Here is a 15,326-nt window from a genome sequence, read left to right on the forward strand (position 1 = left end):
GCAAAGTAATGATAAGAGAAGAGAATCATAAAAAAAAAAAGGAAGGCCGAAGAGTTTAGACACTGCCTTGACCAGTTTAATTGTGTTTATTTTGATGACCATTTAAAGTAGAATTAAATAAACAAAAAAACAAAAATTGTGGACACAATGTAAATCAAAGACATCTTTGGTGATTTAGATGTTTTTTTTGTTGTTGTTTCAGTACGCTTTTTTAATGTATGTTCCGCTACCCCTTATATGACAAGAAAGGAAGAATAATACAATAATGACATTTCTATCCTCTAATGAGCAATTTTGTAAAACTGATTTTAAAATAAAGTACGTGAAATTTGCTCGGCTGCAAAAACATTACCACTAATGGTATTTTATTTACATATGAAATAGACATGCCACCACTTAGCATTGAACTCAGCCTTGAAATGTATTTTGTTTTGGAAGTTTTAAAGTATTTCCATTGTTTTGTTCAAAATTTCTCATAGAGATATGTCTCACAGAGCATTATTAAAACACAATGCTTTGTATTTAAAATTGTATCTCTTCCAATATTATTGTTGCTGGTTTATTCTAGGATGCAAATTCTATTGAAGTGAATGAAACCCCATAATGGAGAAACTATCATTGCAAGGTATCAAGGTGCATGTATGACTTCACAGGAACATTCCAATGTCTCTCCTGTGTGGTGTAGTATAGAGGATCTGTCAGCTCTCCTGTGTGGTGTAGTATAGAGGAGCTGTCAGCTCTCCTGTGTGGTGTAGTATAGAGGATCTGTCAGCTATCCTGTGTGGTGTAGTATAGAGGATCTGTCATCTCTCCTGTGTGGTGTAGTATAGAGGAGCTGTCAGTTCTCCTGTGTGGTGTAGTATAGAGGATCTGTCAGCTATCCTGTGTGGTGTAGTATAGAGGATCTGTCAGCTCTCCTGTCTGGTGTAGTATAGAGGATCTGTCAGCTCTCCTGTGTGGTGTAGTATAGAGGATCTGTCAGCTGTACTGTGTGGTGTGATGTAGTATAGAGAACCTGTCAGCTCTCCTGTGTGGTGTAGTATAGAGGATCTGTCAGTTCTCCTGTGTGGTGTAGTATAGAGGAGCTGTCTGTTCTCCTGTGTGGTGTAGTATAGAGGATCTGTCAGCTCTTCTGTGTGGTGTAGTATAGAGGATATGTCAGTTCTCCTGTGTGGTTTAGTATAGAGGATCTGTCAGTTCTACTGTGTGGTGTAGTATGCAGGATCTGTCAGCTCTCCTGTGTGGTGTAGTATAGAGGAGCTGTCAGTTCTCCTGTGTGGTGTAGTATAGAGGACCTGTCAGCTCCCCTGTGTGGAGTAGTACAGAAGATCTCTCAGTCCTCCTGTGTGGTGTAGTATAGAGGAGCTGTCAGCTCTCCTGTGTGGTGTAGTATAGAGGATCTGTTAGTTCTCCTGTGTGTAGTATAGAGGAGGTGTCAGCTCTCCTGTGTGGTGTAGTATAGAGGATCTGTCAGCTCTCCTGTGTGGTGTAGTATAGAGAAGCTGTCAACTCGCCTGTGTGGTGTAGTATAGAGGATCTGTCAGCTCACCTGTGTGGTGTAGTATAAAGAATATGTCAGCTCTCCTGTGTGGTGTAGTATAGAGGACCTGTCAGCTCTCCTGTGTGGTATAGTATAGAGGATCTGTCAGTTCAACTGTGTGGTGTAGTATAGAGGATCTGTCAGCTCTCCTGTGTGGTGTAGTATAGAGGATCTGTCATCTCTCCTGTGTGTAGTATAGAGGATCTGTCAGCTCTCCTGTGTGGTGTAGTATAGAGGATCTGTCAGTTCTCCTGTGTGGTGTAGTATAGAGGAGCTGTCAGCTCTCCTGTGTGGTGTAGTATAGAGTATTTGTCAGCTCTCCTGTGTGGTGTAGTATAGAGGATCTGTCCGTTCTCCTGTGTGGTGTAGTATATAGGAGCTGTCAGCTCTCTTGTGTTGCGTAGTATAGAGAAGCTGTCAGCTCTCCTGTGTGGTGTAGTATAGAGGATCTGCCAGCTCTCCTGTGTGGTGTAGTATAGAGGATCTGTCAGCTCTTCTGTGTGGTGTAGTATTCAGGAGATGTCAGTTCTCCTGTGTGGTGTAGTATATGGATCTGTCAGTTCTCCTGTGTGGTGTCTTATAGAGGATCTGCCAGTTCTCCTGTTTGGTGTAGTATAGAGAATCTGTCAGCTCCCCTGTGTGGCGTAGTATAGAGGATCTGTAAGCTGTCTTGTGTGGTGTAGTATAGAGGATCTGTCATCTCTCCTGTGTGGTGTACTATAGAGGATCTGTCAGTTCTCCTGTGTGGTGTACTATAGAGGATCTGTCAGCTCTCCTATGTGGTGTAGTATAGAGGATCTGTCAGCTCTTCAGTGTGGTGTGGTATAGAGGAGATGTCAGCTCTCCTGTGTGGTGTAGTATAGAGGAGATGTCAGCTCTCCTGTGTGGTGTAGTATAGAAGAGATGTCAGCTCTCCTGTGTAGTGTAGTGTAGTGTAGTATAGAGGATCTGTCGGCTCTCTTGTGTTGTGTAGTATAGAGGAGCTGTCAGTTCTCCTCTGTGGTGTAGTATAGAGTTGCTGTCAGTTCTCCTGTGTGGTGTAGTATAGAGTATATGTCAGCTCTCCTGTGTGGTGTAGTATAGAGGATCTGTCGGTTCTCCTGTGTAGTGTAGTATAGAGAATCTGTCAGTTCTCCTGTGTGGTGTGGTATAGAGGAGCTGTTAGTTCTCCTCTGGGGTGTAGTATAGAGGAGCTGTCAGATCTCCTGTGTGGTGTAGTATAAAGGAGCTGTCAGCTCTCCTGTGTGGTGTAGTATAGAGGATCTGTCAGTTCTCCTGTGTCGTGTGGTGTAGTATAGAGGAGCTGTCAGCTCTCCTGTGTTGTGGTGTAGTATAGAGGATTTGTCAGTTCTCCTGTGTGGTGTAGTATAGAGGAGCTGTCAGTTCTCCTGTGTGGTGTAGTATAGGGGATCGGTCAGTTCTCCTGTGTGGTGTAGTATAGAGGATATGTCAGCTCTCCTATGTGGTATAGTACAGAGGATCTGTCAGCTCTCCTGTGGGGTGTAGTACAGAGGATCTGTGAGCTCTCCTGTGTGGTGTAGTATAGAGGATCTGTCAGCTCTCCTGTGGGGTGTAGTATAGAGATGTCAGCTCTCCTGTGTGGTGTAGTATAGAGGATCTGTCAGTTCTCCTATGTGGTGTAGTATAGAGGATCTGTCAGTTCTCCTGTGTGGTGTAGTATAGAGGATCTGTCAGCTCTCCTGTGTGGTGTAGTATAGAGGAGATTTCAGCTCTCCTGTGTGGTGTAGTATAGAGGATCTGTCAGTTCTCCTGTGTGGTGTAGTATAGAGGATCTGTCAGTTCTCCTGTGTGGTGCAGTATAGAGGAGCTGTCAGCTCTCATGTGTAGTGTAGTGTAGAGGATCAGTCAGCTCTCCTGTGTGGTGTAGTATAGAGGAGCGGTCAGTTCTCCTGTGTGGTGTAGTATAGAGTATCTGTCAGCTCTTCTGTGTGGTGTAGTATAGAGGATCTGTCAGCTATCCTGTGTGGTGTAGTATAGACGAGAGGTCATCTCTCCTGTGTGGTGTAGTATAGAGGATCTGTCAGCTCTACTGTGTGGTGTAGTATAGAGGATCTGTCAGCTATCCTGTGTGGTGTACTATAGAGTTGAGGTCATCTCTCCTGTGTGGTGTATTATAGAGGATCTGTCAGCTCTACTGTGTGGTGTAGTATAGAGTTTCTGTCAGCTCTCCTGTGTGGTGTAGTATAGAGGATCTGTCAGCTCTCCTGTGTGGTGTAGTATAGAGGATCTGTCAGCTCTCCTGTGTGGTGTAGTATAGAGGATCTGTCAGCTCTCCTGTGTGGTGTAGTATAGAGGACCTGTCAGCTCTCCTGTGTGGTGTAGTATAGAGGAGCTGTCAGTTCTCCTCTGTGGTGTGGTATAGAGGAGCTGTCAGTTCTCTTGTGTGGTGTAGTATAGAGGATATGTCAGCTCTCCTGTGTGGTGTAGTATAGAGGATCTGTCGGTTCGCCTGTGTAGTGTAGTATAGAGAATCTGTCAGTTCTCCTGTGTGGTGTGGTATAGAGGAGCTGTTAGTTCTCCTGTGGGGTGTAGTATAGAGGAGCTGTCAGATCTCCTGTGTGGTGTAGTATAAAGGAGCTGTCAGCTCTCCTGTGTGGTGTAGTATAGAGGATCTGTCAGTTCTCCTGTGTCGTGTGGTGTAGTATAGAGGAGCTGTCAGCTCTCCCGTGTTGTGGTGTAGTATAGAGGTTTTGTCAGTTCTCCTGTGTGGTGTAGTATAGAGGAGCTGTCAGTTCTCCTGTGTCGTGTAGTATAGGGGATCGGTCAGTTCTCCTTTGTGGTGAAGTATAGAGGATATGTCAGCTCTCCTATGTGGTATAGTACAGAGGATCTGTCAGCTCTCCTGTGGGGTGTAGTACAGAGGATCTGTGAGCTCTCCTGTGTGGTGTAGTATAGAGGATCTGTCAGCTCTCCTGTGGGGTGTAGTATAGAGATGTCAGCTCTCCTGTGTAGTGTAGTATAGAGGATCTGTCAGTTCTCCTATGTGGTGTAGTATAGAGGATCTGTCAGTTCTCCTGTGTGGTGTAGTATAGAAGATCTGTCAGCTCTCCTGTGTGGTGTAGTATAGAGGAGATTTCAGCTCTCCTGTGTGGTGTAGTATAGAGGATCTGTCAGTTCTCCTGTGTGGTGTAGTGTAGAGGATCGGTCAGCTCTCCTGTGTGGTGTAGTATAGAGGAGCGGTCAGTTCTCCTGTGTGGTGTAGTATAGAGTATCTGTCAGCTCTTCTGTGTGGTGTAGTATAGAGGATCTGTCAGCTCTCCTGTATGGTGTAGTATAGAGGAGAGGTCATCTCTCCTGTGTGGTGTAGTATAGAGGATCTGTCAGCTCTACTGTGTTGTAGTATAGAGTTTTTGTCAGCTCTCCTGTGTGGTGTAGTATAGAGGATCTGTCAGCTCTCCTGTGTGGTGTAGTATAGAGGATCTGTCAGCTCTCCTGTGTGGTGTAGTATAGAGGACCTGTCAGTTCTCCTGCGTGGTGTAGTATAGAGGATCTGTCAGCTCTCCTGTGTGGTGTAGTATAGAGGAGCTGTCAGCTCTCCTGTGTGGTGTAGTATAGAGGAGCTGTCAGCTCTCCTGTGTGGTGTAGTATAGAGGAGATGTCATCTCTCCTGTGTGGTGTAGTATAGATAATCTGTCAGCTCTACTGTGTGATGTAGTTTAGAGGATCTGTCAGCTCTCTTGTGTGGTGTAGTATAGAGGATCTGTCAGCTCTCCTGTGTGGTGTAGTATAGAGGATCTGTCAGTTCTCCTGTGTGGTGTAGTATAGAGGAGCTGTCAGCTCTCCTGTGTGGTGTAGTATAGAGGATCTGTCAGCTCTCCTGTGTGGTGTAGTATAGAGGATCTGTCAGTTCTCCTGTGTGGTGTAGTATAGAGGAGCTGTCAGCTCTCCTGTGTGGTGTAGTATAGAGGATCTGTCAGTTCCCCTGTGTGGTGTGGTGTAGTATAGAGCATCTGTCAGCTCTCCTGTGTGGTGTAGTATAGAGGATCTGTCAGCTCTCCTGTGTGGTGTCGTATAGAGGAGCTATCAATTCTTCATCTTCAGAGATTTATATTTATAGAATTTCAGTCTTTATTTCCATATGGAAATATGCCCTTGTTATAGGGAATTTCAGAAAATAAAGTTTCACATATTTGCTCATCTCTATATGGGAGTGACATGTACAAGACTGACAGACCTGAAGGTAGGTCACAGGGTAAAAGGAAATATATATGATTTTAATATAAGCTCAAACTGCTCGTCTAGTAAATAAAATATTGTGCTGATTAAGAAAAAATAAATCCCCAGGAAGACAAGTTTTATTATTTGAGTTGAAATTAGCTTTATAATAATTGAATATATTAGCAAACATTAGAAAATGACATGATTTTATTACACTTGGAAAGAACAGCAATGGGGTTCAAAGAAAGAGAATATGTGAATTCATGTGGCTGTATGGAGTTCAGACTTTCCTTATAAAGTGCTCGTCTATGGTGGGGAAGGTTACTATTAATGATGTTTAATTAGCCAAGCTGTAGCTGTGAGAACAGATGATAAAGGATGTGATAAGGAGGAGAGTGTTTGACACAAGTGCTTAATACTTCCAAGGCTTTCGACACCTCTCAAGAGCCGTGTTTGTAAACACTTACATGGTTGTAAAGTCTGATGGTGATGTCAATAATGTGACATTTCTTTAATTTAAAGCTTCAACAAATGTCAAAGTATATAGTAAATTATAGCATTTAGCTTACATATAAAACGATAGTGAATCTATATTGTATATTTAAGGAAACACTAAACCTAGAAATGGATGATCTAATGTCCATAGTGCTTGTCTGTCTTGAAAGGAACACAAGAGTTAATTTCCTCCAGGTCCCACCATATTTGGTGAATGGTTTGGTGAAGGGGTGGGGCTTATAGTTTCTGGTCTCCTACTGCAGACAGAACAGAGGAGGGTTCCTGCTGCAGACAAGTGCCTTACAGTCAGACACAGGTTTGTGACAATGAGTGGGGGAATGGCCAATCTCCAATGTAGAATAATTTAGTATTTTTCAGTGTTTTTTTTGCAACATGAGACAAATAGAGGAGGATTTTAGGAGAATAAATAGATTTATTTATTTTTTTTTGCTTATTTTCTCTGTTCAGTGTTCCTTTAAGATTCCGTACGGAATTTGCATTCCCCTCCTTGCCCTGATTTTTGGATCTCTCTCTTTCTCTACTAACAGGAACAATTCTGTTCCTTCTGGTACTATGCCCCTGTTACAAATTTTGCATTGGGGCCTAGAAGCTTCAAGTTACGCCTCTGATATTGTTATATTGATCTGTGCATATTTGCATATCCAACAATAATGTCTATTACTATAAGTGATAACTCTGAATTATTGGAATACCTGGCTCGCAATTCTTCTCATCGTCTCCGGTTTTACAGTCCTCGTGTCCATCACATTTCCATTTGGCAGGTATGCACTGTCCTGTGGCACACTGAAACTGGTCTTTGGAGCAGCCATTCTCACAGTTTCTCTGCCCATACAGAAAGAGAAGTTATTTTATTATTAGAAATAACACAATGAGGAGCAAAGACTAGAGCTGGAATCACTGAAGTAAACTTTGCTGTGGAGTTAACCTTCAGAAACTTTGCCTGAACTCCCTCAAGTAATTTGTGTCCAGAGCAGATCTTGAGGATGTCAACTACAGTACAAGTGCTTTTGTATTTACTTGTAGATTCCTTATAGACTACAAATATAATGAAACAGATCAGTGTAAGCATTCCATGCAGCCAACCAGTAGTACCTATAGAGATCTGTTCCCCAATATCTGGTCATGGGGACCAAATCACTACAGACAACAAACTATGAGAACTCTTTGTGCTTACTTCAATGCACTTTTTTTTGGGGGTGGTGAACCCTATTAAAACATAAATACCTTGCATAATATTATATTCCCAATCTCTAGCTGCAGTTGGAATCATCTGTGAGGCTTGTTTGTGATTTATCTGAATAACCTAAATTATTAGGCCTGTTAATTATAGGAAATTCAAATCCCCATAACCCTTAAAAAGGTTGTGTACCATTTATACAATGCTTTTTGTTAAAAGGATCCCCCCTGACAGACAGCTGATTACAGGTTGACCTGCTGTGGGAGCACCAGCAATCAGCTATAATTAATGGGGGAACTTGGAAGTGAGTGTTACCTTTACCTGCAGCACCACCGCAGGAGAAATTAAGCATTACACCATTTCTATTGAAATCAATAGGCATTCTGTGAAATGCGTGAACATGCTTGGTCCTCCAGAGACAGGGTTGCTCTTTGTAGCTGCTCTCTGTTCTGACTCATAGATGAGCATCCTTATGTAGGCATGATCTGTGACCTATGCAGAGGTCATTGTGCAGGGAGGGGGAGGAGGGAAGCTGTCTCATCTCCTATAGTCAATGGTGGGTCCTGTGTTACCTCTCATTGTAATCCTGCCTGTGATGATAATGAGATGACTGCTCAGGACTGATCTTTACGAGGCTCAGTGGCCACAGTAAAAACAGCAAGATTTCAGGATTTATTTTAAACATAGACAACGACACAAAATAAAAAAAATAAAAATATCACCAAAGTTTCCTAAAAAATATGTTTAACATAAAAATTAGTTTTAAGCAATTGCAATAATTGGGTTTAAATAGAAATCCCCAAAAATATTTTGTAAAGTACCTGCACAAGGATATATAGTAATAGTGATTGTACACCTAAAGTCTATCTAATCCCAATTTGCTGTATAGTTACATGTAATCTATTTTTTTTTATGTTATCAGTCATTTCGGCTGGGGAGTATCTTTTTTAAATCAAGTAATTTTTTATTTTCAGCAAAAACAAAACATTTGCGATACAGTATCGCAATACATATAAAACTCCCCCCTCCCCCTTTTTCCAAAGCTCAGGAAGACATAATAACATGACATAATTCAGTATCAAATACAGAATATACCCTCTATAAATTTATTGCATATCTGAAAAAGAGTTAGTAAAATCCACCCAAGGCCAATCAGATTACTCTAAGCGTCATATGTCATCTACCCGACTATTGCACTCTAGACTGCAGCTCAGTCGCAACATCCGATGATGAAGTCAGGCTCCTGCTTTCCACCCATGGAGACCAGATTTTATCAAATGTATGCTTAACATTCCTAGCTGTGTAGATATATCGTTCCATACACGTTAACCACGTGACTTTGTTACAGAATTCCGATATCGTAGGTGGTCTGTCATCCAGCCAATGTTGTGCAATAAGCTTCCTAGTCACATACAGCATACGAGTAACGGCCAAGTTAAATAGAGATATCCTCCACATACCCTAGGACACATACAAACGGAGTGAAATCCGCCGACACCTTATAGATAGACGAGATGGTGTCCACTACCTCAGACCAGAACTGTCGTAGCTGCACACATTGCCACATCATGTGGATCAACGTGCCAGGTTCCCCACCACATCTAGGACAGTCGGGGGAGTCCCTGACACCAATTTTGGTCAGAAATTCCGGCGTTCTATACACCCGATGTACCAAAAACAGATGAGAAATACGGTGTGCCTCATTCATAGAAAGTTTAGGAATCCGTGACAATATATCTCCCCACTGACGCTCTTCTATGGGCCCAAGATTTCTTTCCCATTTACTCCTCGATAGGGAAGGCGAGTCATCTAAGAATCTTATCAGAAGACTTTGGTATATGAGATATAAAGCCAGAGGTATGACTAGTCTTGCTAATAACTCCTATCAGGACATTATCCATTATTGTGACAGCGTTACTCCTATTCTCCACACCGTATGCATGATGAACTTGAAGATATTTATAAAATTGGGTATGAGGAAGACCAAACTCCGTCTGTAAACATGAAAATAACTTAAATTCCTGATTATCCAACAACTGGTCCATTCTACGAACCCTTTTGTCCTTCCACATGGCAAAATCTGTGACTGGGGAGTATCTAACTGTAGACTTCTTCAATGGGACAACTGACAGAAAGTCCAGAAAAATCTCCCCATGATCACTACTTTGTCACATATCTCCAGTGCTCATAACCTCTAGAAACATGTATATATATATATATGTGGATGATTTCAGCACATTTATTATTAGTTTACCATTTATATACTCTGTGCTTAAGGGTTAGTAGCCCTTTAAATATTTAACTCTTAAATCACTGCATATGTGTATGTATTTGTTTCCCTATTGGGAGCTTGCTCCTAAGAAAGTGTCCATCTGAGGGAAAATGGAAAAGGGCAGTGGCTTATAAAGAAGAGAGGGGGCCCCAAAGCAATACTCGAAATTGCCCCCCCCCCATTGTGGTTCTGTATTTTTGCCCCCGAGCATTATAAAGGAGTTCTCCACTTTGGACAATCCCTAATAGTTAAAAGTGTCCCTTGACAATAAGCTGATCACAAAGTGTTCTCCTGCTGGAACTCATCAGCTGTAATTTGTGGGAAACTCATAGTAAGTTTTCAGTTTCCCTGCAGTGCCACCACAGGGGAAATGAAGTATTGCATAGTGCCCATTCATATCAATGGGTTGTCTGTATAACGCAGGACAGGGCAGGTCCTCCAGAGCAATAGATACTTTTAGTAACCGCTCCCCACTCTGGCCGAGAGATGGGGATCCTGAACAGAATGACTCAGAAATTCCTAGTAGAGTATATAAAAATGGGTTTTTATACTGGACAACCCCTTCAAAAGTTGGGGGTTTGTTTTCCCCTATATTGCCTTTCCATAATCCATGGGCCAATTCACCACCACCTTGTTTAAAAACAATCGAGTCACTCGGTCGAGGGGAGTCCTGCACAGATTTTTACTACCCAGTAGCAAACGGAAAGGGAGGGACCAGGGCTGGACCCTCTCTCTGTAAATCCCCAAAGCAGCCACATGTAGATCTGTTTCTTTGGTTTGTATGGCCTTGAAAATGAGCAATCAAACTAAATAAAGCAAAAAGGGCCAACCCATGAAGAACATGTCCTAGTAGGTGCTGATCGAGAGTGAACATAGCCTGATTTGGAGTTTTTCAGCAATTTTACTAAACTAGAAGCTGTGATAATATATATTTTTTTGTCCTTACTGCAGTATATCCACATCCACATATAATGAGCATTCCTCTTTCTAAATGCTTTACAGGCCTTTTACACTGGCCGACAATAGACCGATGCACCGATGGCTCGTGCCCATACATCATCATGTCGGCAGCGCGTATCCCGGTTTACACATGTGCTGCTGACAATGATAATATTTAACTTTTTTAAAACTATACGACCAGCAGATGATCGAGCTGATCGTTCCCCTGTTTAGACAGGGCAATTATCGGCAATGAGCGTTATATAAATGCTTGTTTGCATGATAATCGTCCAGTGTAAAACCCCCTTTACTCAGTCCGTTTGTGAAGCAGGAAACATGTCACTATTTCTAGCTGATAATAAACCGTTTCTTTGTCTACTCAAATACGGATTTTTTTTCTTTTATTTTTTTTCTCCTAGGTACAAAAAAAAAATATACAAACCCAGCTCAAGGCCATGCTTTATTTGCAATGAAATGAAAGGAAGGAATTGAAGTGCTATATTTCAATTTTTGCAATCTAGTTCACCATTCTCTGGAGACTTTTAGAGGAACATATTTGAATGAGCTTTAGACTTTCAATGATATTCTAAGTTGGAAAAAAAAGTTTATTGTAAAGTTAGATTAAAAAGATTTTCTTATCTAATATCTATCTATCTATCTATCTATCTATCTATCTATCTATCTATCTATCTATCTATCTATCTATCTATCTATCTATCTATCTATCTATCTATCTATCTACCTCATATCTATCTATCTATCTATCTATCTATCTATCTATCTATCTATCTATCTATCTATCTATCTATCTATCTATCTATCTATCTACCTCATATCTATCTATCTATCTATCTATCTATCTATCTATCTATCTATCTATCTATCTATCTATCTATCTATCTATCTATCTATCTATCTATCTATCTATCTATCTATCTATCTATCTATCTATCATCTATCTATCTGTCTGTCTGTCTATCCATCCATCCATCCATCCATCTATCTATCTATCTCAAATCGATCTATCTTTTTTTTTTGGGGGGGGGGTTTGTATTTATTTAGGGGGTCTGGGGTCTATATTAGTTTAGATTTTGTACGCTGCTATCTGGATTTCCCTGATGCCCCATCTCAAAAGTTGGCGAGTTTGACTTATCTTGTACTCCTCACCATTCACATCCAAAGTAAACTTTACAATTCTGCTGGTTCCTTCTTGAAATCTGTATCGTCATCCCTTGTTTGAGCGGAGCTCTATCTGTGTTACTGTCATCTAAACTCCCACAATGCACTGCTCTCTGGTAACACAGTATGGACACCAGTGGCGTAGCTATAGGGGTCGCAGCGGTCGCAGTTGCGACCGGGCCCCTAAGCCTGGGGGGCCCACGGGCCCCCGTTGCCATACAGCATGTTTTCTAACTAAATCTTCTGTGCCGTGAAGCCGGCACTTCCGGGTTACAGTCACATGGTACACTTAGTGTACCATGTGACCGTGTTGTCACGTGACACGGCTTCCAGACAGAGCAGAAGAGTCGGTGCGGAGGACTCCAGGTAAGCTGCAGTGTAATGTAATGTATTGTGTTGTAACGTTATGTATTGTAATGTAATGTATGTGATGCCTTGTAATGTATTGGGTTGTATGCGGAGGAGAGGGGGAGCGTTAAATCACAGCCCCCCTCTCCTCCACCGCAAACTGCACAATACAGTATAATACACATGAGTGTATGAGAGCGGGGCTGCGGCTGTGTAATACAGTCACTGCCCCGCTCCTGATAACAAGTGCGCGCTGTCAGGATGATGTGATGCGGCCGGCGCTGCACTAATGAGCGTCGGCACTGAAGACAGAACATGGTGGGCGCGCTACAAAACACCCCCATGTTCTGTCCTCAAGGCCTGAACCGCCGCTCATTAGTGCAGCGCCGGCCGCATCTCCTCATGCTGACCGCGCGCGCACTTATATCAGGAGCGGGGCAATGGCTGTATTACACAGCTGCAGCCCCGCTCTATAACGGCGGAGATCAAAGAAACCGCTCATCTCCGCCGCTATTCTCCTGAATGCTGCGATCAAAGCTGACTGCAGCATTCAGGGGAAAATGAGAAGGGGGATGCCCCTGGATCGCGTCACAGGGAATTCCTGTGACGCGATTAAGGGACATACCATATATGGGCAGACAGCCCAGGGTCTGTTGAAGGACCCCAGGGCTGTCCTACCATATTTCCTGTTGTTAGGGCATACTGAGGTATGTCCTAACAACTGCCTGTGTACTATCCGTACACAGGCTAATGTACTGGCTTATAGCTATAGGCCAGTACATTGAAGTTTAAAAATAAAATAAAAACAAAGTAATGTTAAATTAAAAAAATACACATACACCTTTTTTATAATAAACTTTAAAATAAGTCTCAATACATAAAACATACGCATAATCGGTATTGGTGCGCCCGTAATAACCTGCACAACAATTTTTTTGCATCATTTATAAAAATTGCTTTCTATCACTTAGGCCCCATTCACACGACCGTGCCCGCAATCAGGGCCCGCGATTGCGGGCACGGCCGGCTGCCGACTGCCACCCGCATTTTCGGGCCGTGCTCCCATACAAAGTATGGGAGAACGGCCCGCAAAATGCAAAAGGACGGACATGTTCCATAATTTTCGGAACATTTCTACGGCACGGACACCCATCCGTAGCGCTACGGAAATGTGTCCGTGCTCAATGAAAGTGAATGGAGGTTATTTACGGTCGTGTGCATGGGGCCTAATTGTGAGGCACGAGGTGCGATGATGAATTTAACCTCCATGTGCCTCACATTAATAGTAATTAACCCCATCATGTACCTTACACATTAACCCATTATGACTGAGAAACATGATGAGGTTAATTACTATTAATGTGAGGCACATTCAAAATTCATCACACCTCGTGCCTCACATCAGAAAAGGGAAGAACTTTTTATTTTATTTTATTACTGTTGGCAAAGTAAACGAAGTATCGGTATCGAAGTCCAAATTTTGGTATCGTGACATCCCTACACTGTGGGTCGCGTCCCCCTGGGGGTTCGTGAGTCACTCACCGAGTTCCCGGTTCCAATCAATGCTGGAGCAAGGAGCTGACATCTCCTTGATCCAGCATTCCCTGTGCCGTGAGCGGCTCGACGCAGGCAGGCGGGATGTAGCGACATCATCGCGCCTTCCTGCGCTGAGTCACTCATAGTACACACCGGAGGAGGCGAAGGATCCTCCACTCGACGTGGGAACGGGGATAGGTAAGTAATTATGCACATATGGGGGCATTATACTGTATGGGGGGGCTGATATTGCGGGGGGGGGGGCATTATACTGTATGGGGGGCTGATATGGGGAGCATTATATGGTATGGGGCTATTATGGGGGGGCAGTATACGGTATGGGGCTATTATGGGGGGGCAGTATACGTTATGGGGCATTATACTGTGTGGGGGCAGCTATGGGACCATTAACTGTGTGGGGGCAGCTATGGGAGCATTAACTGTGTGGGGGCATTATACTATGGGGGCTGTTGGGCATAGGAGCGCGCAGGGGTGTGATGATGATGGTGGTGCTGGGGAGGGGTAGGGGGGCCCAAGCTGAATTCTTGCACCCGGGCCCATGAGCCTTTAGCTACGCCCCTGATGGACACCACAATCTGCTCTCTGTGCTTCTTCATTTGGCTACAGGGAAACCTACTAAATTATCATAACTCAGCGTATTATAACAGGTAGAATAACATCTATAATGATAGAAACATTTCAACAAGCTGCATGAGATTTTTTTTAAAAAGCGTTTTGTTTTTTTCTCAAATATGGTGCCCTCCTTATCCATAGGCTGTGTCTGGTATTGCAGCTTAGCCCTATTCAGGTTGTAATACCGTGAATCAACGCTACTTCTGTGTCGGAGATTCACAATATGACCAGTGACCAGAATGAGGGGGATTCAGTACAAGCGCTGCGGCCCATTCAAAATAGCTGATCGGCGGGGGTCCCTGCAGTCAGACCCCGAACGATCAGCTATTGGTGGCCTATCCTGTGGAAATCCCCTTCGACTTGACCTTTTCAATGACTTTTCAATGGCTTTTGTTGTGTGATATCACGCTGCAGCAAGTTACCTGTCAAGATAAACTTGGCTATATCTGTATTTACAGCTCTGACTTACAATTTGAATCAATGAGATGTAACAAAGTATCTATTATAGAACAGCAAATATCCAGCCAGGATTACCTCATCTGTTCCATCTGCACAGTCGTATTCTCCATCACACCAAAACCTGGCCGAGATGCAGTCACCGTTACCACAGAGAAACTCTTTCAATGCGCAGGTCTGAGGTTCTGCAACATTAATGTCACTTTATAAACATGTGAGGACGACAACATATTATAATACTATCTTAAGTAAATGCATCCGCAACATTAAATATAAGGAGAAGTCATTATTAAAGCAGATCTGTCTTCATACTATGATGCCCTATGTTAGTATTGTGCCGCGACACCTGGACGATAGAGCCTAACAAAAAAATACAGTGGACTCATAGATAGGTCTGCTGAATTCATAAGGAGAGCACCCCCCGACCTAACCTGTCCTCCCCCGCCTCTCTCACCAGTGACTGACAGGCTAGATATGTATGTGTATGTATACCCGGAAGCCATTAATCACTGGTGAGGCGGGCAGGGAGAGATGAGTAGCGCTCGTCTCAT

General features: G+C 43.0%; 1 protein-coding gene across 5 annotated transcripts in view; it reads right to left on the bottom strand.

The window, feature by feature from the left end:
- The window catches only part of LRP1B (LDL receptor related protein 1B), a 1,078,540-nt gene that overhangs the window by 83,236 nt on the left and 979,978 nt on the right, over positions 1-15,326 (bottom strand). For all 5 annotated transcript variants that reach the window (XM_075829239.1, XM_075829241.1, XM_075829238.1 and 2 more), the window contains exons 68-69: positions 14,854-14,960; positions 6,928-7,057 (exon numbers count right to left, since the gene is read on the bottom strand). In XM_075829239.1, coding sequence (XP_075685354.1) covers positions 6,928-7,057; positions 14,854-14,960 — 237 coding nt within the window. The remainder of the gene's footprint in view (positions 1-6,927; positions 7,058-14,853; positions 14,961-15,326) is intronic.

Source organism: Rhinoderma darwinii, chromosome 6, assembly GCF_050947455.1.
Source record: "Rhinoderma darwinii isolate aRhiDar2 chromosome 6, aRhiDar2.hap1, whole genome shotgun sequence".
Lineage (NCBI taxonomy): Eukaryota > Metazoa > Chordata > Amphibia > Anura > Rhinodermatidae > Rhinoderma > Rhinoderma darwinii.